This window comes from Peromyscus leucopus, chromosome 16_21 (assembly GCF_004664715.2).
Source record: "Peromyscus leucopus breed LL Stock chromosome 16_21, UCI_PerLeu_2.1, whole genome shotgun sequence".
Taxonomy (NCBI): Eukaryota; Metazoa; Chordata; class Mammalia; order Rodentia; family Cricetidae; genus Peromyscus; species Peromyscus leucopus.
Window position 1 is genome coordinate 7,280,859 of NC_051084.1, and position 22,806 is coordinate 7,303,664.

Genomic DNA, 22,806 nt, shown 5'->3' on the forward strand with positions numbered 1-22,806 from the left:
CATCCGCCTTCCGCATTGCGAGGCGAGGCCTTGGCCCCGCCCCAGCCAGTGTCCCGAACATGCGCAGTCGCTTTCCCTGCCGGCCGGCCGTACGTCCGGCGTGCGTCAAGATGGCGGCCTCCTTGCCGCACACGCTTCTGAGCCGGTTCCCTAACCTCTTGCGAAGCTCCTATGGCGTTCAGGTAACACCTGGGGGGACTGTCTCTGCATCCCCATGGTGTCTATACGTTCGACCTTCGCTCCGCTGCCAGGGGTCGAGGGTCACACTCTGCCCACATGTTTACGTCTTGGTCGTGCACCACCCTCTGGCCCCACGGCGCGCGTGTTCTCACACTGAGCCTTAGGGCAAGCCAGAGTACGTGCCCTTGTCTTCTCCGGGAGCCTCTAGGCAGGGGCCGGTGGACGCCTCCTCTAGACATGCGCCCCTAACTCTAACTATGTGGTTGAATCTGGAGTTGGAGTCAATGTCCTTGTATTAATGGATCCCAGTTGTAACTTTTTTAAATGCCCCTGTGGCAGAGACGGTCTCATACAGCCCAGGTTGACCTCGTAAGTGACCTTGAAGTCCTGATCTTTCCGCCTTCACCTCCCAGACTATGGTATTACAGGCATGATCCACCCACTCCCTGCTCCACCTGCTAATGTCAGTTTCTTATCGGAGGATGCATGAGCGTTTAATTCTCCCTGGACTGAAGTTACCCTCTCGCCTCAGGTACTCACCACCCTGGAGTTTCGTGGCAGGGCAGGGAGAGTTAGCTTGAAGGCTTGTCTCGGCGACACTCCCTGAAGTGGGATTAAAGAGTGGTGACAGAGGTCACAACCGAAGTAATGACAGGCTTGATAGCTTGGAAGCTGGCGTTAGCACTCAAATTTTGTTTTGCCCCGTGGAATGCTGACCTGCAGCATTTTAGGAAACTGGTCAGCTCAGTGTCTTTGTATTTTTCTCCCTTGTCTCATGCATCCCCTGCGTTCCATAAATCCCATTTCCATTATTTTCAAAGGGTTAGACATATTTCTCTTTTCCACCAGATCCCACTAATGCCCATCAAGCACAGAACTTTGTTTGCCAAGTTTTTGTAAATTGTTACATTCCACTAACATCCTAATCCTTCACCTGGTTGGCTCATTCTATAGGATCTGATCAGAGCTAGATAGAGTGGTTGTCATTTTTTGTTTGTTTTTTTGAGACAGGTTTTTTCTGTGTAGCTTTGGCTACACAGAAAAGAGTCCTTTCTTGGGACTCACTCTGTAGCCCAGACTGGCCTTGAACTCACAGAGATCCGGCCTGCCTGTGCCACCTGAGTGCTGGGATTAAAGGCGCGCGCGCGCGCGCGCGCGCGCGCGCGCGCGCACACACACACACACACACACACACACCGAAGAAATGCTGCTTTCATGTCTCTTCCTGCTGAATTATTCTGATATTTTGGATACACATTCCACCTCTCTCCCCAGAGTATAATAAACCAAATTATCTTGAAACTCATTCTCATTTTACTTTCCTTTTTAGGTTCCCCTCCGGACTCTTTGCACCAAAGGTCCTCCTGAGGAAGGTTCTCCGTCCTCACTTCCCATTTCCCCTTATGAGAATGAACCGTGGAAATACCTGGATTCAGAAGGTACCCCAGATTGGGGGAAGCAGGGAAGATGGGGCCTGAAGTAAGTAGCTGGAGAAGATCCCTGACACCTCATCATAAACAAACGCATCTGGTCTTTATTTCAGAGTACCAGAACCGCTATGGTTCGCGCCCCATTTGGGCCGACTACCGCCGCAATCACAAGGGTGGTGTACCCCCACAGCGGACCCGAAAGACATGTATTGTAAGTTTTTAAGGTTTTCATCTTGATAGGATGTGAAGAGGAGGCCATGGGGAAGGCAGCATCGGTCCTTTTTGTGACTATGTTTTGTATCTTTAACGACTGGTTTCTTCTCTACAGCGTAAAAATAAAGTTGCTGGAAATCCTTGCCCTATCTGCCGGGATCACAAGTTGCATGTTGACTTTAGGGTAAGCAGACTCTTTTATCTGTAGTTAGGATTTGGGTCCTCTCTGCAGTGCTAAAGAGATCATCAGAGGTGTCTCACACTCTTTCGTATCCCTATACTTATACAGTCCCAATGACTGCCAATATGAAAACATCCTCTTTCCGGGTTTCACCCTCTACTATGGATTTTAGTGCAAAGGGTTAGTTCATTCTCTTAAAATTTGTAGTCTAAATTCCAAGTATGGAAAACACGTATTTGAGCTGGACTCAATGGTGCAGACCTTTAATCCCAGCACTTAGCAGGCAGAGGCAAGGAGATTTATGAGTTTGAGAACAGTCTGGGCTACAAGGGGAAACCTGTCTTGAAAAACAAACAAACAAAAAGGCACGCCCGGGGTGGTGGTGGTGCACGCCTTTAATCCCAGCACTCGGGAGGCAGAGCCAGGTGGATCTCTGAGATCTTGGGGGGTGGGGGGATTTATGAAGGAAAAATGTCCAAAGACAGGAGGAATTCAAGGGAAAGAACCCTATTTATTATCTACGTATTACAATTATTAGCAAATATATTGCCTTGTTTTGGGGGGCAGGAGCTTTCATCCTTTTCCTCTTATGAGAAAGGACCTGTTTCTGTAGTTCAAGCTGACCTCAGCTCACTGTCCTCCTGTCTCTGCAGACTGAGTTCTGCAATTACCACCTTGCTTAGTTGTTATTTCCTTCTCCTCCCAGTGTTCAGTGAGATGCTGGGACCTGGGCCTAGATGACAGACAGATATGAAAGGAGCTACAGAGTAGAATAGATCCTTCCCCCCACAAAAGCCTTCAAAATGATGGAGCTTGCTTCTTTTTTGTCTGTTTTGGGGTTTTTTGTTTGTTTAAGACAGGGTTTCTCTGTGTAGCTTTGGAGCCTTTCCTGGATCTCGCTCTGTAGACCAGACTGGCCTTAAACTCACAGAGATCTGGTTTGCTTCTGCCTCCTAAGTGCTGGGATTACTACAACCAGATGTAGCCCAGGCTGGCCTCAAACTCACCATCCTTCTGTGTTTGCCTTTTGTTCATGTTCTACTGGGGTGTGCCACCACAGCGGGCAGTGTGGGTGTATAAGGTGTCTACACTCAGCCTCCAGAGGTCTTGACCACCTCTTGACACATTTGTTTATCTCTTTCCTGCAGAATGTGAAACTCTTGGAACAGTTTGTTTGCGCCCACACTGGTGTGATCTTCCACGCCCCATATACAGGTTAGCTTGGCATTACTGTTAAAACCGCTGTAGTTTTTTCTTGGAGCACTCCTGGTTTATGCTGTTGAGTGGTAGATATTTGATTGCTCCTATGTACAGCACCCAGAAGTGTGACTGAAGCTTTGGAGACTATTTCATGAGGATACTCATTAGGCTAAAGCAGTTACAGGTACACAAAAGACTAAGGTGAGCCTCTCAGTAAGCCACTGTCTAAATGGCAGTGGTGCACGCCTTTAATCCTAGCACTGGGGAGGCAGAGGCAGGTGGATCTCTGCAAATTTGAGGCCGGCCTGGTCTACAGAGTGAGTTCCAAGGCAGCCAGAACTACATAGAGAGAACCTGTCTTTAAAAAAAAAAAAAAAAAAATACAAAGCAAACAAAAAACCCAAAAAGAACAAGAAAAACAACTAAGTTTAACAATTCAGGACTATCTCTACTTTTTACCTTTGGTGGCCTGTGGCCATGTCCAGTTTTTCATATGGTCTACATCTGCTAGCCAAGCTGAATGTCATATATCATAGACAGAGACAGAAAGACCTAAAGAGCAAGAATAACCTGAACTCACTATGTATGGGGAGGAATATGAGCCTGTGATAAGTTCCTTTTGTTTGTTTGCTTATTTATTTATTGTTTTTTCGAGGCAGGGTTTCTCTGTATAGCTTTGCTCCTTTCCTGGAACTCACATGGTAGCCCAGGTTGGCCTCGAACTCACAGACATCCCCTGGCTCTGCCTCCCAGAGTGCTGGGATTAAAGGCGTGTGCCACCACCGCCCGGCGATAAGTTCCTTTTGTGAGGAGGCTTTTACTATCAATCTCCAGAATGGAAATAGGATAATTACTGCTATTTTTGTTGTTTTGTTTTGTTGTTTTTCAAGACAGGGTTTCTCTGTGTAATTTTGCTTCCTGTCCTGGATCTTGCTCTGTAGTCCAGGCTGGCCTCGAACTCACAGAGATCCACTTGTCTCTGCCTCCCAGTGCTGGGATTAAAGGCGTATGCCGCCACCCGATAATTACTGCTATCCTTATCACATTCCCTAATTTGAAGTCACTTCTTCCCTTATGGGATCTTTCTCTGGATTGTACAAGTCAGCCTTGCCTGCACTTGCCCATTGAATCGTCTTCAGGCCCATCTGCAGACTTGATCACTCAGTGACATCTCTGTAGTGGCTAGTCATCTGAGGTCCTCCTCTAGCTCTCAGGTGGCTACAGATGGGGCAGATGGGAACTGGCTGTGTGGGAAGGTTGGGGGCAGAGGTCATTAAATAAAGCCAGCTCCTCCATGATGAGCTAGCTGTCTCTGTATAGAAGACTCTTGCTAACTCTACTTTGGGGGATGTGCTCTGAGTTAATTTTTCTCTCTGTAGGGGTCTGTATGAAGCAGCATAAGAAGCTGACCCAGGCCATCCAGAAAGCCAGGGAGTGTGGTAAGTGAGAGCGAGGAGGCAAGGTTTTCTTAGGTGTGGCAAAGTGACTTGGACTGGAAGGTGCTTGTGTGCTCTGTCTCTGAGAACGAGGTACTCCTGGTTTCTTCTGAATTGGGTGTGGTGCTGGAGTCTGTAGTCCCAGCTGCACATTTCAGGCTACTAGCACTACATACTGAGACGCTGTTTGAAACACGAAGGAAGAGACGTTTCTTTCCTCCCTGTACTCTGCCTCCTGAATCTTGACAGTCTTGTGTTCTGTGTTCTGCCCTCGGCAGTGTAGACGTTGACGGAATGCAGCTTTGCAGGAGAGAGCCGGGGCAGTGCCCTTCCTGTTCTGTCTCCTTGGCTGGTGTACAGTGTGTGGCCTGCTGAAAAGGGCCTGGTGGTCCTGACCGGTCCTCCGTCTGTAGTGCCTTTGTGTGTGTTTGTTCTGGTAGTATCTCTTTTTGTCTTTGATCTCAACTGCCTTTCCTCACTTCCTCATCCTCGTTATTTCCTTTCATCCCTTAGGTCTCCTCAGTCACTACGTTCCCCAGGTTGAGCCCCGAGACGCTGACTTCAGCGCTGTCCATGGGGCTGTCAGTGTCACCCCGCCGGCCCCCACGTTACTGTCAGGCCAACCTTGGTACCCGTGGTACAGCTGGCAGCAGCCACCAGAGAGAGAACTGTCCCGCCTTCGCCGCCTCTATCAAGGAAACCTCCTCGAAGAAAGTGGCCCCCCACCTGAGTCGATGCCTGAGGTGCCCAGTAAACCACCAGCAGAAACCTCCCCTGAGCAGATGGGCTCCCAGAGTGCTTAGAACTTGTGAACTAGGGAAGAAGTCGGGGATTAAGGTGTCGTGTCTAGGGTTATGTAATGTCATGTGTTCTGAAACGAGTCTGTTTGGGGACAGTGACGACCCTGAAGAGCAGGTGATTGCTGAAGAGGACAGACCCATCTGAGGTTGAGGAGAGAGGTCTAGATGCACATGGGAAACTGACTGGAGGGGTCCGACATGAACAGGAGACTCCTCACTTGTGTGTGCCCTGGATACTGTGTCCCTGTTTTAAACCTGTGGCCCAGCTCTTCTACAATAAAGCTGTCTCTGTCCCTGGTTTCCTTTGCGCTGACTCTGCAGAACATGGGGGTGAAGTGTATGAGATGGGTGCTGCTGTGAGGTGGGAGGTGTCCAGTCTTAACTCACCCTGCCTGCAACTCCAGCAAGGAAAGGGTGTATAAAAGCCATTCTGTCTTGTGGGTCCCCTCGGCTGTTCATCGTGAGGCCCTGGTGAAAAGTGCTTGGTCGCCATGGCACTACAGGGCACAGACCTTCAGGAGGAGTTCTGTTGCTGGGGGACCTCCGGTTTGGCCAGAAGAATGGGGTCTCCCAGGCTGCTGAACCCTGCTGTGGGGGCGGGGCGGTCCCTGGAGGCGGGTCCTGGAAGTAAAGACAGGGTTTGGGCCCCTGGTGGCGGAAATGACGTTGTGTGGGGCGTGTCCGGTCCCGCACAATGGGCCATGGAGTTCCCGTTCGATGTGGATGCGCTGTTCCCGGAGCGGATCACCGTGCTGGACCAGCACCTGCGGCCTCCGGCCCGCCGACCCGGAACCACAACGCCGGCCCGGTGACATTTCAAACCCGCCCCGTAGCCCTTCTGTCCCGGTTCCTCGCCAAATCTGGTTAAGGCACCACGCCCCCTTCTCGCTGACTACTGGCCATTCTTGCGTTCACAGCCTGGTTTTTGGTGGCCTTTGACCCTGGATCTAGCTGGGTTAATCGGCCTGCATCCTTAACCTTTCATCCCTTGGCCCAATGTGACCTCAACTGGAGACTGTGGGTGACCCGCCTTTCCTAGTGCCCCACAGTAATCTTAGCATGGGAACTGTGAAGCAGAAGTTCGGGGTCTGGAGCGGTGAGGTGGGAGATGAAGAGTTCCGAGCAAAGGCAGAGACCCCACGGAAGAGCCGGGGTGGGAGCGAGCAGGCTGCCAGGAGTAACTCCTGGGACGCTGTAACCCCAGCAAGTGTCTGACCGACCCCTCTCTCTGCAGTGTGGATCTGCAGCAGCAAATCATGACTATTGTAGACGAGCTGGGCAAGGCCTCTGCCAAGGTATGGGGCACTCTCGGACCGGTAAAGGTAAAGCGGGGTGGCAGGTAAAGACCCGTACAAAGTCTGTCTTCACCTCTGCAGGCCCAGCACCTGCCCGCACCCATCACCAGTGCTTGCAGAATGCAGAGTAACCGCCATGTTGTTTATATACTAAAGGACACTTCAGCCCGATCGTGAGTTCTGTTCTTCCATCCGAATCAACCCCTTGCTTATCCTTAGCTGTCCTCCTTTCTTTCACTGTCTCTCCCAGACAGTTGCCACTGGTTCATGATTTTCCCCACCCCACAGGGCAGGGAAAGGAGCCATTATTGGTTTCCTCAAAGTTGGATACAAGAAGCTCTTTGTACTGGTGAGTGTTGCTGCAGACTGGGCGCTTGTAAGCTTTGGTGCCGGAGAAGAAACGTGGAGGAGGATGGGGTGGGGTGGGTAACAAAGATGCCTGGCACCTAAAAAGTTGTGTTGTTCTCGACCTTGTAGGATGACCGCGAAGCTCACAATGAGGTAGAACCACTTTGCATTCTGGACTTTTACATCCACGAGTCGGTGCAGCGGCACGGCCACGGGCGGGAGCTCTTCCAGTATATGTTACAGGTACCACCCCGTCTTTATGGGTTAGTCAACGCGGAGCTGAAAGGTTCCGCACCCTGCGACTCCCAGAGGCTCTGCTGCCGGCCCCACAGTGGTCCATTTCCTTCATGTTCCCTTGCCAGGCTCCCAATCTCCTGCTAGCATGCTCCCCCATCACCCCCTGCCCCCAAGTCTCCCATTTCCTACAGAAAGAGCGAGTTGAACCACACCAGCTGGCCATTGATCGACCGTCACCAAAGCTGCTGAAGTTCCTGAACAAGCACTACAACCTGGAGACCACAGTCCCGCAGGTTAGAGGCTCCGCACACGGGCATCACTTCATCTCCCTGGGCAATCCCAGTAGATTGACTGATCCTTCTGTGGTGCTAGGGATCAGAGCTAGGGCCTTGGGCATGCTATACATGTGCTCTGCCATTGAATTACATCTCTACTCCCCTTTTTTAAAAATTTACATTTTCTTACTGTGCATTCCAGTTCATGTGTGGAGATGAAAGATGTGAGAATCAGTTTGGACCTTCCGCCACATGGGTTCTGAGAACTGAACATCTGATCAGTCCTACCTTGGGTTGTTTTGTTGTTGTTTTAGACATTTCATTTTATGTGTATGAATGTTTCGCCCACGTGTGTATATGTGCACCTCGTTCATGCCTGAACAAACAGGTCAGAAGAGGGTGTCAGACCACTGGAACTGGACTTAGAGATGGTTGTGAGCCACCATGTGCTGGGGGTTGAACCTCAGTCCTTTGCAAGAACAGCATGCACTCTGAACTGCTGAGCCGGCTCTTCAGCCTCTAATTTCTTTTAATATTTTCAAATAAAGTCTCACTGGGTCACTCTGGCTATCCTGGAACTCACCTTGTAGCCCAGGCCGGCCTGAAGCACACAGAGATCCCCCTGCCTCTGCCTCCAGAGTGCTGGGATTAGAGGGATGTGCCAGCACCTCAGCTGCTTTCTTTTTTATTTTATGAGAACTTCCTACATGAGCTCTGTATCTACAGCACTGCCGCCTTCCAACTTCTTTATTATTGTTACATGTGCATACGTATGTACATAGATGTGCATATATATAAAATCTACTGAGTCCTTGTAGCTTTGCTTATATGTACATGTGTCCAGGGCACCACTTTTTTTTTTTTGGAAACGGTCTAAGGCTGGCCTTGAACTCATGGTGACTCTCTTCTCTCTACCTCCTGAGTTATGGAATGACAGGTATACCTTGATGACCAGCTGTTTTGTTTTTGAAGGAGACTTGCTGTATAGCCTGCACACCTCAAACGGATGATCCTCCTGCCTCAGCTTTCCAAGAGCTAGGATTATGTCACAATGTCTAGTGTGATTTATTTACCAACTAAATCTTTCTCTTCTTACACTATTACATGTTCCAGAAATGTTCATCCTGTCTTCTTTTCTTTTTTGGTTTTGTTGTTGTTGTTGTTGTTTGTTTGAGCTGGGGTCTCACTGTGTAGCTGTGGCTGTCCTAGAACTCACTGTGTAAACCAGGCTGGCTTCAAACTCATAGCAATCCACCTGCCTCTGCCCAGAGTGCTGGGATTAAAGGCATGTACCACTATGCAATGCTTTTTTGTTGTTTTGAGAGACTTTTTTTGGAGAGAGTCTCATGGTGTAATGTTGGCTAACCTGGAACTCACAGAAATCCGCCTACCTCTGCCTCCACCATGGTCAGTCTTAGGGGATTTCTGCTGGCCTGTTTTTAGACAGGATCTTATTCTGTAACTGAAACTGACAGTGTAGCCCAGGATGGCTTTACACTCACAGTAATTCTGCCTCAGACTCCTAACTGCCAGATTACCATGCCTACTTGTTATTTTTATTCTTTTCTAACAATTATCCATTCTTTGTTTACATGTATGTGTATGTGAGTGTGCCTACATGAGAATATGTGTACAGTGAGTAAGTTCCATGGAGGCCAGAGGTGTGAGAACCTAACCTGGGTCCTCTGCAAGAGGAGTAAGGGTTCCAAGTCTCTGAGCCACGTCGTTATCCTTTATCAGGGGTTCTTCCTTCCTTTCTGTTGTTGGTTTTTTGAGACAGGGTCTCTCTGTGTAGCTTTGACTGTCCTGGAGCTATCTATATAAATCACACTGACTGTGAACCATAAAGATCATCCTGCCTCTACTTCCAGAGTTCTCCACCACACCTGGACATAGGTCGTTTACTGTACTTCATTTTCATCCCCAAACACAGGCAGCTCATTTCCACCTTGTTCTCACTCCACCTGGTTCTCACACAGGGTGTTTCTCATTGGTCAACATTTATGGAAGATCCAGAATAATAGACATCTCAGTCCTCAGGGGGCTTGGTGGATCATGGGAGGGTGACTTTGTTTTTGAGTGTAGAGACACATTACTAATGCATTCAACAAACATATACTGTGTATCTGATACTGTTGTGGGCACTAAGAATATGTAACCAAACCAAAGAATCTGCTTTCTTTCTTTTTTTTTTTTTTAAAAGATTTATTTATTTATTATGTGTGCAGCAGGCCAGAAGAGGGCACCAGATCTCATTACAGATGGTTGTGAGCCACCATGTGGTTGCTGGGAATTGAACCTAGGGCCTCTGGAAGAGCAGTCAGTGCTCTTAACCTCTGAGCCATCTCTCCAGCCCAAGAATCTGCTTTCTAAATGTGGAACCAGACAAACATAATGTATTCTAGGGCCAGGCAAGGTGGTGCATCCCTTTAGTCCCAGCACTGGGGAGGCAGAGGCAGGCAGGTCTCTCAGTTCAAAGCCAGCCTGATCTGAATGTTGAGTTCCAGAACTTCCTAGAAAGACACTGTTTAAACAGCAACAAAAGCCAAAAGCATTCTTTACTGTAGTTAAGGGTGTTCTGAGAAAATGAAAACAGTGTTGGTGGGGGAGGGGCTTCACAGGTACAAGTAAGATACTGGAGGAAGCTGTCACTGAGAAGCTAGTCCATTTGTGCAAAAGCATGAAGCAAGTGTGTGGCGGTGCAGTGTCCAGCGTGAGATGATGGCCAGTACAAAGGTCATGCAGTGAGACCCGCCCAGCTCAGTGGGACAGAAGGAGTGCAGGAGGTAGAGCCGAGGGAAAGGAGGGGCCACTGAGGGACCCACAAGTCACTGTAAAGGCTTTGGTTTTTACCTGAGTGAAAAACACAATCATAGCTGGGCGTTGGTGGCGCACGCCTTTAATCCCAGCCCTTAGGAGGCAGCAGCAGGAGGATCTCTGTGAGTTCGAGGGTATCCTGGTCTACAGAGTGAATTCCAGGCCGGAAGGAGGTACAGAGTGAGAACACCTTTTAAAAAAAAGTAAGAACAGTGGAAGGGGCACATTCTTCACAGCGGACACTTGCTGCTTACTGTGGAGAAGTGGAGCAGTTAGCTTGTAAGTAATGCCAGCAGATGTTCTGTAAAATATCAGTATTAGCAGATGCCATGTGAGCTCTCTGTAAGATGTATATGTATGTTTGAGTACTGCATGTATGTATGTGTACCATGCACATGCAGTATCTGTAGAGGTGGGAATAGGGAGTTGGATCCCCTGGAATTACAGGTGTTTGTGAGCTGCCATGTGGATGCTGGGAATGCAAGGGACCCAGAAGAGCAGTATCTCCCACCAGCCCCTTGATTTACTTTGCATCTGTGCTATGATAATAACTCTGCTTGTGGAGATTCATTTTTCCAAGCACCATTTGTTAAAGAAACATTTGTTCAATCTCTGTTGAATGATCTTGGCACCTTTGTTGAAAATCAGTTGACCATGGACACCTAAGTTTATCTCTGGACCTTTGATTCTGTTCTGTTGATTGACATCTTCCTAGGCCACTTTCACACTGTATATTCATGTGTTTTTAGCTCTTGGATCCTTCTATCATACTGCTTTGATTTCTGTGGTTCAATAGTAAGTTCTGAAAACAGGAAGTGTTTTGTCCTCTTGACTGTAGACCAGCTGATCACCTCTCCCTCTGCTGGAAGAAAAGCCATGTGGCACCACTGCCTGGCTAGATTTATTTTATTATGTGTATGTATAATTTGCCTGCATGAATATATGTGCAGTATGGGTGTGCCTAGTACCCATGGAGGAGGTCAGAAAGGGTGTTGGATCCCCTGGGACTGGAGTTACAGATAGTTGTAAGCTGCCATGTTGGATGCTGGGAAATAAGTCTTATGCAAGAGCAGCCAGTGCTCTTAAGCACTGAACCACTCTCTAGCCCCTAGTTATCGTTTCTTGGGGCAGGGTCTCTTGTAGCCCAGGCTGGCCCCCAGCTCTCTGTCTAGTTGAGGATAACCTTGAACTCGGTCCTCCTACCTTTCTTTTCCAAGTGCTGGGGTGACAGGCATGTGGCACTGTACCTAATGTATGTGGTGCTGAGGCTTGAACCCAGGGCTTCATGGATGGTAGGTAAGCACTCTACTAGCTGAGCTACATCCATGCCCACCCGTGTGGTCTTTCTGGCAAGGGTTCTGTACCCACTGTGTGCTGAGATTGAGTGGACAACGTGCCTTGTTTACTTCCTCTTCCAGGTGAACAACTTTGTGATCTTTGAAGGCTTCTTTGCCCATCAGCATCGTAAGTTTCCTTACCTTGTGTTGGTGTAGTAGTTGGGAAGAGGGAAAGGAAAGAGGTGGGCCCCTGGTCCCACTGGCCCCCACTGAGGGCCACCACCTCTTCCTTCCTCACAGGGCCCCCAGCTCCCTCTCTGAGGGCAACTCGACACTCTCGTGCTGCGGAGGTCGATCCCACGCCTGCTGGTAAATCCTGCGTGGGTGGACTGGGTGGAATTAAAGGACCGTGACGTCTGGTTTCTCCAGAGGTTCTGAAGTGTGCAGTGCTATCCGCTGGCACTTCAGAACACCCAAAAGCCACCCACATGTCCAGCAGTCCCCTGTTTGCCGTGCCCTGCGGGGAGCTAGTGCTTTGTATAGCGGGGAAGAACTCGGATCCTGCTCATGCTGGAGCACGTGCTCTAACCACACTGTTCACGGCCGGCCGAGGTGCACCTGGCCCTGCCCCCAGCAAGGGTTCTCTTTAAGCCCCTTCAGAGCTTGGCTGGCCACTGATGTCAGCACAGCCTCTTGACTAGGTCAGCTCCCTCAAAACAGGCCAAAATCAGATTACTCTGTAAATTCTTCAGGCTCTGTCAGCCAGGGAGCGACAGGCAAGTGAGCCCAACAGTCCTTGATTTCTCTTCATGGCATAGTGATGTGAACAGTGCAAGGTTTAAATGCTCTCAATTTATAACATTTTTACCTGGCATGGTGACACATGCCTTTGATCCCAGCATTCAGGAGGCCAAGGCAGGTAGTGCTATATGAGTTTGGAGCTAGCCTAGTCTACATGGCAAGGTCTAGGCTAGCCAGAGCTACATATGAGATCCTGCCTTAAAAGAAAAATTTTTTCAAAAATAATTAAACCTGGCTGGGCATGGTGGCGCATGCCTTTAATCCTAGCACTCAAGAGACAGAGGCAGGTGAACCTCTGTGAATTTGAGGCCAGCTTGGTCTACAAAGTTCCAGGGCAGCCAGGGCTATACAGAGAAACCCTGTCTTAAAAAAATAAAAAAGTAATAAAATAAATAAATAAACCTATTTGTAGTAAAACTCACAGGCTGTCTCCTGCCTCCCCTGCTCCCTCCCGAGTACATCCTCAGGGAGAGGGCACAGTCCTCACCAGTAGTGTGCTGCATGGCACAGAATGTCCTTCCTGGGATAGCCTTGTGGTTACTTACCCCTTGATCTAGAAAAGGAGTAACAGTGGCCCAAAGAAGAGCTCATTGTGCCAGGCGGTGGTGGCGCACGCCTTCAATCCCAGACTCTGGAGGCAGAGCCAGGCTGATCTCTGTGAGTTCGAGGCCAGCCTGGGCTACAGAATGAGTTCCAGGAAAGGCGCAAAGCTACATAGAGAAACCCTGTCTCGAAAAACCAAAAAAAAAAAAAAAAAAAAAAAAAAAAGGAAGAAGAGCTCATTGCTCTTTATTAGTGTCAGCCCAGGCTCCCAGAGGCCCATCACGTCCATGACCTATGTAGTTTCGGAGGCTACCGTCTAACAGGCAGTGAGGTCATGCTGCTGTCTGGGATGGATGCAGATCCACAGAGGGCTGATTGGGTTCTCCATCAGGTTTGTGATGCAGAACCTAAGAAAGGGAGGTAACCCACCCTTGCCTCTTGCCATACGGTAATTTCCACTTGCTGAAACCCTTTTGCAGATGCCCACAATTTTTTCTCTTTATTGGGGGGATGAAGGGGTTGAGACAGGATCTCTCTGTGTTTGTTACTCTGACTGTCTTGGAACTTGTTATGTAGACCAGGGTGGTCTTGAACTCAAAGCCTGTCCTGACTCTGCCTCCTGAGTTCTGGGATTAAGGCATGCACCACCATGCCTGGCTCCTTGTTTGAGACAGGGTCTCACTCTAACTCTGGCTGACCTGAAACTTGACATGTCTGTCAGGCCTGCCTCTACCTTTCCAATGCAGGGACTGAAGGCATGTGCCACCACATTCTGTTATTATCTTAAAACCTAATAAAACCTCAGTCTTTCCATACTTTTTTGTACAGGAAGGAGAGGTTCTGTACCTCCTCTCTACTCCCCTCCCCAGAACAATTCCCAATTAACCAAGGGCTTTGTCCATCTCATCTAGAGGGACCCAGGGTCCTCACTGGCCCAGCTGGGACTATTCCACTGCCCCAGAACCCCAGGGGGGCCTGACAACACCCATGGACAGTAAGAGCTCGCCTCCCCTTGGCCACCCTTCCCTGTATCTCCCAGGCCCTGGTCTCCCCTGGATCTTTCTCCTGAACTCTGTGTCTGGCCTACTCCTTCTGGCTCTCCTGGAAAGTGCTCCAGCGTTCCTCCCCGACTCCCTTTGGTGTGCTGGCTTTGCCAGGCACGGCTGCTGGCTTCTATCCTGGCATTCCCAGGAGGAGCTGTGGCATCAGGGAGCAGAAGTTTGGGACTGTGGGGAAGTGGCAGGGAGGAGGGGTGGAAGGTGCATCTCCTAAAACCTCCTGTGTCCTTGTTACCACCAGCTCCAGCACGGAAGCTGCCACCCAAAAGGGCAGAGGGAGACATCAAGCCATACTCCTCCAGTGACAGAGAATGTAAGGGGGGGGGTTAGGGGAGGGTAGCTGGGCCGAGGACTCAGAAGAGGGTGGCCAAGCCTGGAGAACCAGGTCGGGGAGGCTGGCTAGGCATAAGGACCTGGGGAAGAATGGTTAAGGGAAGGTAGCCGGGTGCCAGTAATAAAAGGCTACAGCTGCTTTCTCTGCCTAACCTTGGTCATTGTGACTCTGCTCTCCCTCTTCTCCCCAGTCCTGAAGGTGGCTGTGGAGCCTCCTTGGCCCCTGAACAGGGCCCCTCGCCGCGCCACCCCTCCAGCTCACCCACCCCCACGCTCTAGCAGCCTGGGAAGCTCTCCAGATCGGGGTCCCCTCCGACCCTTTGTGCCAGAGCAAGAGCTGCTCCGCTCCCTGCGTCTCTGCCCCCCACACCCCACTGCCCGCCTTCTGCTGGCCTCTGACCCTGGGGGCAGCCCAGCCCAGCGCAGACGCACCAGGTAATAGGGCTTGCACATTTGGGAGCCTCGGGATGTCTAGAAGTTAGGAATGGTGAAGGATGAGGGGAATCCCCCAGAAATGTGGAACAGTGAAATCTTCACCAAAAACACTAGTTTCTGCAGCATTGGTCTGGAAAAAGAGTGAAGGATCTGAGGTGCTTGTACGGAGCCATGGACCAGAGTTAATGAGGTCATCAAGAGAGTAGGAAGACAGAATCCATTGGGTGGGGGCTTTGAGCCTTTCAAAACTGGGGGAATCTTGTTTTAACATTTGCCAGGGATAGGCATGTGTCTTACAGACTGGGAACCACTGGGTTCCAAGGCCAAGGGCCTCTATGCCAAGAGCTTTATGTCTCCTCTTAGCGTCTTCTTCACCTCTGACATCTCTGTTTTTCTCTCTCCCTGCCTTCCCTCTCCCTTCCACCTGTCCATAACATCCCTCCACAGCTCCCTTCCCCGCTCTGAGGAGAGTCGATACTGACGGCTGCCCCTTGCCCTCCTCCTTCCCCACCCGCAGCTCACTCTTCCATCGAGATTTTTTTCTTCCCCTTTCTTGAACAGCTGGGTTGCCAGGGTTCTAAATAGCCTAACTCTTTGTAGCTTTTCTTACCACAGAAGACACCCCACACTCCCAACACGTGCTCTGAACACTCTCCCATAGACAGCCCATTCTGTTCCCAGAACTCTTGGGCTAAATGGCTCCTACTGACTCCCTAGAGAAGCACATTCTCTGCGTGTGGTCAGACTCCAGACCATTGGAGAAGGTCCAAGGGCCTCTTCCGCCAGGGAAACCTTTGAAGAGTGTCCTGTCAGTGGATAATTCCCTCCACAGTGCCCACTGGTAGCTCTAATCCTGCATCCTGCTGCCAAACAAACCTGTCCGTTAGTCTGCTGATGCCAGCCTGTGAGCAAGCTCTGCTTCAGAGCAGTCCAGGCTGGTGGGACAAGGACTCCTTGGCTTCCCAGCAGGGTCCTCCCAACATTGCCAAACTCGTACTTTCCGACGTGTAGATAGATGTGTCACATGTTGCTTTGGGGTCTCTTGGGGGACCCACAGACACCACCACTTTCCTCAGATGATCTGAGTCTGTCTCTTGGCAGTAGAGACAGTGGTCCCAGCAAACGCCCCGGGACCACGTAGCTGTGTCTCTGAAGATAAGCCCGGCCCATTGGATCCTGGACGCCCCCAACCTCCCTGCCTCCCCATAGACAGACTTGTGAGATTGTCTTGGGATGAGATGGGGCCAACCTTCTGCTGCCCTTACTCCTTTCCCTCCATAGGAAGATTCTCCTTCCCTGCCTCCATGCCCAGGGTACAGAAAGACCCTTCCTCTCCCCGCCCCCGAACGTGTGGTAGATCAGGTGCCCCACTGTGTCCCTCAAGTCCTTGGGAGCAGGACCTCCCTCCCTCCCTCCTTCCTCCTCCCTCTCAGTGGTGTCTCAATAAAGTGTGGATTCTTCTGTTTTCTAAATTGACATTTTCAACGAAGAACAGCTTAAGGTGTCAGCTTCATTTGTGCGTCAGTATTTTCCTGGGGTCTCCTCTCCTCTCCACTCTGAGATCTGCAGCAGAGCTCAGAGTCCCCCGCCCCCCTTTTGAGGGTCTGCCCCTCCCCTCTCTGTTGCTGGTTCTATCCTAGAGTTGCAGTAACTCTGTGGACCTCTCTGTCCACTTGGGAGCTAACTTTAGGTCCCTCCCCAGCGACTGCTGCCTCCTTCCCCTGACCAGCCCTGGATAGTGTTAAGATTTCCTGGGATCTTGGGATTCATTAACCTCAGGACTGTTTCATGTCTGCCCCACTAATCCCTCAGTGCTCTCCCAAGTCCTACCTACTAACCATCCCCACAGGGTACCAGGCATGATGGCACATGCCTTTAATCCCAGCTCTTAGGAGACGAGACAGAGGCAGGTAGATCTTGATAAGAGTTTGAATCGAGCCTGATCTACATAGCATGTTCCAGTCCAGCCAAGCTACATAGTGAAACCCTGCCTCAATAATAATAATAATAGTTCAACAGAGTCTGTCATCCTCCTGAAAAGACAGCCCATTCCTCCTAAATTTGGCCTTGCTACTCTGGTCTGAGATCTTATATTTAAGGTAACTATGTTTTCAAATATCAGGGCACATGGTCCAACAAGCTCCTTTTTTTGCATGATATGAGTGTTTTTTGTTTTTGGTTTTTAGAGACAGGGTTACTCTGTGTAGCTTTGCATCGTTCCTGGAACTCAGTCTGTAGCCCAGGCTGGCCTTGAACTCACAGAGATCCGCCTGGCTCTGCCTCCCTAGTGCTGGGATTAAAGGCGTGCGCCACCACAGCCCAGCTGCGTGAGTGTTTTTATGACATAATTGGATCACATCACACACCACACCACCCCGTTGGGATAAAGCGGGGATACTTTAAAAATCGTGAGGTATAAAATGAGCCTTCCCCTACCTTTGCTGGGAAAAACTTAGACAGGAACCCTTGGTGACAGCAGCCCTCTGTCCTTGTTCTCATGCTGTTTCTCCTCTCTCCTCTGACCCCTCCACGCCATCTTTCATCCTGAGCCTTTTCCCATCATCTCCCATTTCTTCTACAGGGTGACTCCCCGGGGGCTGGCAGCCCAAAGCTGCCACTACAGCCGCCATGGGGGAATCAGTACCTCATCCCTGGGTACAGGTAAGTGGTCACTCTTTCTTATTCTCCAATCAAGTGGGCCACACACATACCACTGCAGTCTCCCCAGATGCCTGGTATTTCCACAGGCAACCAAGAACGGAAGCAGGGGGAACAGGAAGCAGAGGATAGGTGAGGTCTGCACCTCCCCTAACAGCCGCCCGCACCTCTGACACTGCCTAACATTGTTCTCACATGCTTCCTGCTAACACAAGCCTTCTTCTTCCTCGTGGGTTGAGCTCTGGTGCCTCCCTGTGCCGCGCTCTGCGGGCTGAAGTTTGTACAGTGTTAATGTCCCGGCCTTGTTCCCCAACAGGTGTTCTCACTGACATGGCACCTAGGGCCTTGAAGAATCTAATAGGGATTCCTGTGAGCAGCTCTAACCCGCTCTCCGTCTCCCTGCCCACCAGGTTGTCCAGTGAGGATCAGGTCTTGTTAACCTTTGGGTCTGGGGAGGAACCCTCGAGTACAGTTGCTCCCACGGTCCAGAATCGATCAGCTCAGTCCTGGCCGGTGGGTGGGGACGTCGTCAACGCCAGGTTCATCCGAAACCTGCAGGAACGCCGCAGCACCCGGCCTTGGTGACCACAGCCCCTCCACTCTTTCCAAGTCCGTATTACTTCTCCTTCACCACAGGACACGGCCAAAGCTCAGCCCTCATAATGGATGCATTCATTCATTCATTCAACAGGCCTATCAAGCTTCAGATCGTTTGTATCTTATTTTTAACGAGAGCAATAAAAGTATTTATTTTTTATCACTATAGTCATTGAAAGAAAGTGACTGGTCATTACTTAATTCACCCACCCCCATTCTCATCAAACCACATTCAGCTCGACCTTCACTCAAGACTTTGCTAGGCCTGGCCAGGGGCTGCGCAGGCGCTGCTCGGCCCGTCAGGCGCAGGCGCACACCCGCGCAGCGGCACCGCGGCGGCGGAGGCGGCGGGCCCACACTGCGCAGGCGCACGGCGTCTCCGTTTCCCTCCCTCGGCCCCGGCCCCCCTCCCTCCTCTGCCTTCACGAAGCCGGCCCCGGGGCGCGCTGCCCAGTGAGGAGACGGGACGCGGGAGGGAGGCGCCCTCTCACCCCCAGCACACCATGTACCGCCCGAGCCGGGGGGCCGCCCGGCGCCTCGGGCCCTGCCTGCGCGCCTACCAGGCTCGACCCCAGGTGAGGCGGCGGCGGCGGCGGCGGGGGGCGGGCGGAGACCCTCCTCGGAGCCGGGCGAGGGGCGGGGCGGCGCAGGCGCAGTGGCCCGCAGCCCCTTCCCATGCCGGCGCGGCGCGCGTTAGGGGCGCGGGGTTGGCGTAGGCTGCCGGGGTCCGGGGGCCCGGGGCACCGGCGTCCCCGGTGAGGTGCAGCTGCGCGCCCCAGCCTCCGCCGTTACCTGCGCCCGGAGGTGATTTGAAGGGCAGGGCGGGGAGGCCGGAACTGCGGGCCTGCGCTGCACCTGCAGAGCGCTCCAGGCTGCAAGGCTGCCCGCGGACCGGTCCCGGCTCCGGGGTGCGGGCCGCCGCACTGCCACGCCCCCGGCGGGAAGGCTCCTGGAGGGCAAGGCCGGGCACCCGGGTCCCCCGGCCCCGGGAGCCAAGGGACTCGGAATCAGCCCTGACCCAGGGTGACCTGCCATCCTTGCAGTAACTGTTAGTGACCGGAGGAGTTCACGCTTCAGCAGTCGGCCGGGGTTATGTCGTTCAGTGGGGCCCAGAATGATAATAGTTTCCATTTATGTGCTACTTTATGGATGCTGGCGTTTAATCTACCTTCATCACCCTGTATAGCCCTCATTATAGGTCCCGGAGGCCTAACTGTTCTCCATTACAGGAAACTGGGGCGTAGGGAAAAAGTCCTGAGGTTCCAATAGAGTCGGAACTCAAAATTCATACCTTTTCACCCGGATATCCTTTGCCCTGCACAACTCTGTTTCAGAATCAGGAACATGTTACAGGTCACATCACTTCATCCACCATGCAGTAAACTGGTTCTTCAATTATTCATAAAACATATTCTTACAGTTCTTGGAGTCAGAGATGTAAAGCTGGCTCTGATTCGTGAGGGGCTGTAAATGTAAAGGTGCTTTTCCTAAGGTTGGGGAAGGTGTCACTGGTACTCTTCTCCCTGACACCCTTTCCTCGTGTCTGGAGACAGTGGTGACTCCATCCCTCCTTCCTCTGGTTCTCTCTTCTGCCAGAGGAGCAGGTAGGATTTGAACCTTGTTAACAGCCCGGCTGGGATGAAGCGTTAGACAGCTGATGTTTTGTTTGGCTGGCCTGGAACTCTGGGCAGTCCTGTCTCTCTTGCCTCCCTAGTACCACCATGCCTAGCCTAGACACCTGACTTTTTTCTTTCTGTTCTCTCTAGGACCAGCTTTCTCCTCGGACTCTGCCGTTCCCACCCACCTGGCCCCACTCCACCCCACCCACTTCTCCATCTTTTCCTCTTCTCTGGTCTCTCACACCCCCACATCCTCCTCCCACCCACCCTCTTCCTCAGGCTCTCCCGCCACCTGTCTCTCAGGTCCAGGCTCTCAACTCTTTGTGGGTGGCTCTTCCTCTAGGAAAGCGGGAGGAGGGACCAGGACCTGAGCTGCACAGTGGTTGTCTGGATGGGCTTAGGAGCCTTTTTGAGGGACCCCCTTGCCCCTCTCCTGGGGCTTTGATACCTTTCCAAGCTCCTGGAGCTTCCCACCCCTCCCCTGCTGCCCCATCAAGAGATCAGAGTATGGAGGAGCACCTGGCTGTCATGTATGAGAGACTGAGGCAGGAGGTAAGCAAGCGTAGTGGGGAAGACTGGAGACAAGCTAGTCGACTGAATTCTTGGCAGCGTGAGGCAGGCCTAGAGCTGTGTGTGAAGTGTCCCCCTAGGGAATGGATGTCCCTCTGAATGAAGGACAGTTAAATTGGAGATGACCTTTCAGTTATGGGTGGGAGTGGAAGTTAGACGACCCTAAAAATAGATAACTGAGAAATAAGCCGAACCGGTGACAGGAGGTTGAGGGAAGAGGATTCTGAGGCTACACACCTTGGCTCAAAAATAAAGTACATAGATCCCGAAATGGGTCTTTCCTTCCCACTGAGCTGATGCCGTCTTCTTTACCCAGCTTCCTACCCTCTTCCTTCGTTCCCATGACTACACTCTGTATTCAATGGATGTGGAATTCATCAATGAGATCCTGAACATCCGTACCAAGTGAGAGGTGGGGAGGGAGGGAGAGGAGGACCTGGTGCTGAGCCTTGTCTCAGAGGTTCTAGGCTGCCCCTGGCCACCATTCCCTGCTCCTTCAGCAGAAGCCGGCTTGGCTTTCCAGTCCTGCAGTCCTGATGTCCCCTCCCTTTGACTCTCACAGGGGCCGGACATGGTACGTTATGTCCCTGACCCTCTGCCGCTTCCTGGCGTGGAACTATTTTGCACAGTTTCAGTTGGAGGTTCTGCAGCTGACCCGCCACCCTGAGAACTGGACCCTGCAAGCCCGCTGGCGTCTAGTAGGTCTGCCCATACATATGCTCTTCCTGCGTTTCTACAGGCGTGATAAAGAGGAGCTTTACCGGTAAGAGGGGCAGGAGCGGCAGTGGCTTCCCTAATATTGCTGCTGTCTTGGAAGTTGGTGATCTTGTCTCCCAGCAGCCCTTGACTTATCCTGATTTGGCTGTAGATTTCCTGAGGGTAGAGATTTTATTTTATTGGTTTTCTGTTTTTGTTTTCTGAGACAAGGCTTCCCTATACAACAATCCTGGCTGTCCTGGAACTCACTCATGTGGACCAAGCTGGCCTTGAACTCAGATCTGCCTGCCTCTGCCTCCCAAGTGCTGGGATTAAAGGCGTATCCACCGCCCAGCTTAGTTTATTTTTTTAATTTTTAAAAAATTTATTTTTGTGTGTTTGTGTGCATGTGGTAGTACACATCATAGCATGTAAGTGAAGGTTCAGAAGACAGTGTGTGAGAATCAGATCTCTTCTGTGGGAGAGGCAGAGGCAATTGGATCTCTGAGTTTGAGGCCATCCTGGTCTATAAAGCAAGTTTCAGGACAGCCAGAGCTGTTACACAGAGAAGCTCTATCTCAAAAAACAAAACAAACAAAAAAGAAAAAAAAAAAAGAAATCCCTGCCCAGCCATGGTAACAAACCCTTTTAATCCCAGCACTAGGGAGGTAGAGACAAGTGGATCTCTTGAGTTTGAGGCCAGCCTGGTCTCCAAGCGAGTTCCAGGACAAGCGGTCTTGAAAGAAAAAAAAAAATCCCCAAACTTCAGTTTTCTTCCTGTGCTACTTGGACCTGACAAGTGATAAGTACTTAGTTACTGAGCAAACTATTCCTGCTTCCTGGAGGACCAGGAATTAAAGGCCAAATGAATAAAAATACTGCATCCTAAATTTAGTTTTACAACCCTAGGTGAAGTACATGGTTAAGTTTCTGGCTGGTACATCCCCCCAAATTATTAAATGAATGATTTCTGGACCAGTGAGATGTTTCCGGGGTGAGTAAAGGTGCTTGCCTCCAGGCCTGACAGCCGTAGTTCAATGCCTGGTAACCACACGATGGGGGAGAGGACCAGCTGCCCAGTTGTCTTCTGCTGTGGCACATGCACTCACCACCCCCACACTCTAAACAACTAGTGGTCCACCGACTTGGCAGCACAGGATGATCTCAGGTCTTCTGTAGAAGGCACTCTGATTTAACTGCTCTGAGTCCAACCTGAGCACTGGGAGTCTTGAGTTCCTAGGTGGCTGGGCACAGTGGGGTGTCTGGGTTCCCTGGGATGCCTCACCTCCCTCATAAGCTGCTCCCCTCTCCAGGACCTTCGATGCCTATTCCACCTTCTACCTGAATTCCAGTGGCCTCATTTGTCGCCATCACCTGGACAAGGTGGGTGTTGGGACTAGGTGGGGTGGGGTGAAGGGTAGAACATGTCTGTTCCTCCCCTGCCTCCATTAACTTAACTTGTCTCTGCAGCTGACGCCTTCACACTCACCTCCAACGCCTGTGAAGAAGCTGCTGGTGGGAGCTCTGGTGGCCCTGGGGCTGTCAGAGCCAGAGCCCAACTTGCACATGTGTTCCAAGGCCTGACCCACACTTCGGTGAAGGCATCACTGAAGACTTTGCTACGCACAAGAGGAGGTGAAGGTGGACAGGAATGTCCAGAGCCCACCACCTCCCTCCGCTCTCCTTCCTTCTTCCCATCTCATGCTGTGAAAAGCTGCTGTGTAATTTAATTTGTAAATAATAAAGTTTAAGAAACAAGGAGGTAGAGTTTCATGTCACTTTCTCTGGGTCCCCAAGTTCCCACACA

The 22,806-nt window shown here is 51.1% G+C and overlaps 3 protein-coding genes across 8 annotated transcripts; all 3 read left to right on the forward strand.

The window, feature by feature from the left end:
• The first annotated feature begins 57 nt into the window (after window positions 1-57).
• Mrps18b (mitochondrial ribosomal protein S18B) lies at window positions 58-5,739 on the forward strand. Of its 2 annotated transcripts, XM_028861725.2 has the most exons (8): window positions 58-182; window positions 1,511-1,619; window positions 1,724-1,821; window positions 1,939-2,007; window positions 3,153-3,219; window positions 4,584-4,643; window positions 5,154-5,457; window positions 5,491-5,739. In XM_028861725.2, exons 1-7 carry the CDS (start codon window positions 60-62, stop codon window positions 5,441-5,443), a joined length of 816 nt encoding a protein of 271 aa, XP_028717558.2. In that variant the 5' UTR covers window positions 58-59; the 3' UTR covers window positions 5,444-5,457; window positions 5,491-5,739. The 2 variants fall into 2 exon arrangements, with proteins under 2 accessions (XP_028717558.2, XP_028717559.1); XM_028861726.2 differs by lacking the exon at window positions 58-182 and adding an exon at window positions 358-549 and having other exon boundaries at window positions 5,154-5,739.
• A 375-nt stretch (window positions 5,740-6,114) lies between these two features.
• Window positions 6,115-18,282, forward strand: Atat1 (alpha tubulin acetyltransferase 1). 5 transcript variants are annotated; one of them, XM_028861716.2, is made up of 13 exons: window positions 6,119-6,248; window positions 6,675-6,735; window positions 6,817-6,908; window positions 7,024-7,084; window positions 7,213-7,326; window positions 7,512-7,613; window positions 11,831-11,876; window positions 11,990-12,058; window positions 14,333-14,404; window positions 14,616-14,859; window positions 17,441-17,520; window positions 17,607-17,649; window positions 17,928-18,282. In XM_028861716.2, the coding sequence occupies exons 1-13, from the start codon at window positions 6,142-6,144 to the stop codon at window positions 18,100-18,102; spliced, it is 1,266 nt and encodes a 421-aa protein (XP_028717549.1). In that variant the 5' UTR covers window positions 6,119-6,141; the 3' UTR covers window positions 18,103-18,282. The 5 variants fall into 5 exon arrangements, with proteins under 5 accessions (XP_028717552.1, XP_028717553.1, XP_028717549.1 ...); XM_028861718.2 differs by lacking the exon at window positions 6,119-6,248 and adding an exon at window positions 6,255-6,541; XM_028861717.2 differs by lacking the exon at window positions 11,990-12,058.
• A 203-nt stretch (window positions 18,283-18,485) lies between these two features.
• On the forward strand, window positions 18,486-22,758 carry C16_21H6orf136 (chromosome 16_21 C6orf136 homolog). Its single transcript, XM_028861707.2, has 6 exons — window positions 18,486-18,689; window positions 19,881-20,285; window positions 20,620-20,708; window positions 20,866-21,066; window positions 22,313-22,382; window positions 22,470-22,758. The coding sequence occupies exons 1-6, from the start codon at window positions 18,618-18,620 to the stop codon at window positions 22,581-22,583; spliced, it is 951 nt and encodes a 316-aa protein (XP_028717540.1). The 5' UTR covers window positions 18,486-18,617; the 3' UTR covers window positions 22,584-22,758.
• The last annotated feature ends 48 nt before the right edge of the window (window positions 22,759-22,806 follow it).

What these genes read in the sequence shown, in the direction of transcription:
- Mrps18b (XM_028861725.2), top strand. Translation starts at nt 60, where the DNA reads ATGCGCAGTCGCTTTCCCTGCCGGCCGGCCGTACGTCCGGCGTGCGTC. An exon ending in GAAATACCTGGATTCAGAAG is followed by an intron (nt 1,620 to 1,723) that starts GTACCCCAGATT and finishes TCTTTATTTCAG; the next exon opens with AGTACCAGAACCGCTATGGT. An exon ending in CTTCCACGCCCCATATACAG is followed by an intron (nt 3,220 to 4,583) that starts GTTAGCTTGGCA and finishes TTCTCTCTGTAG; the next exon opens with GGGTCTGTATGAAGCAGCAT.
- Atat1 (XM_028861716.2), top strand. Translation starts at nt 6,142, where the DNA reads ATGGAGTTCCCGTTCGATGTGGATGCGCTGTTCCCGGAGCGGATCACC. An exon ending in TGGGCAAGGCCTCTGCCAAG is followed by an intron (nt 6,736 to 6,816) that starts GTATGGGGCACT and finishes TCACCTCTGCAG; the next exon opens with GCCCAGCACCTGCCCGCACC. An exon ending in CTCCTCCAGTGACAGAGAAT is followed by an intron (nt 14,405 to 14,615) that starts GTAAGGGGGGGG and finishes TCTTCTCCCCAG; the next exon opens with TCCTGAAGGTGGCTGTGGAG.
- C16_21H6orf136 (XM_028861707.2), top strand. Translation starts at nt 18,618, where the DNA reads ATGTACCGCCCGAGCCGGGGGGCCGCCCGGCGCCTCGGGCCCTGCCTG. An exon ending in ATCCTGAACATCCGTACCAA is followed by an intron (nt 20,709 to 20,865) that starts GTGAGAGGTGGG and finishes TGACTCTCACAG; the next exon opens with GGGCCGGACATGGTACGTTA. An exon ending in GTCGCCATCACCTGGACAAG is followed by an intron (nt 22,383 to 22,469) that starts GTGGGTGTTGGG and finishes TTGTCTCTGCAG; the next exon opens with CTGACGCCTTCACACTCACC.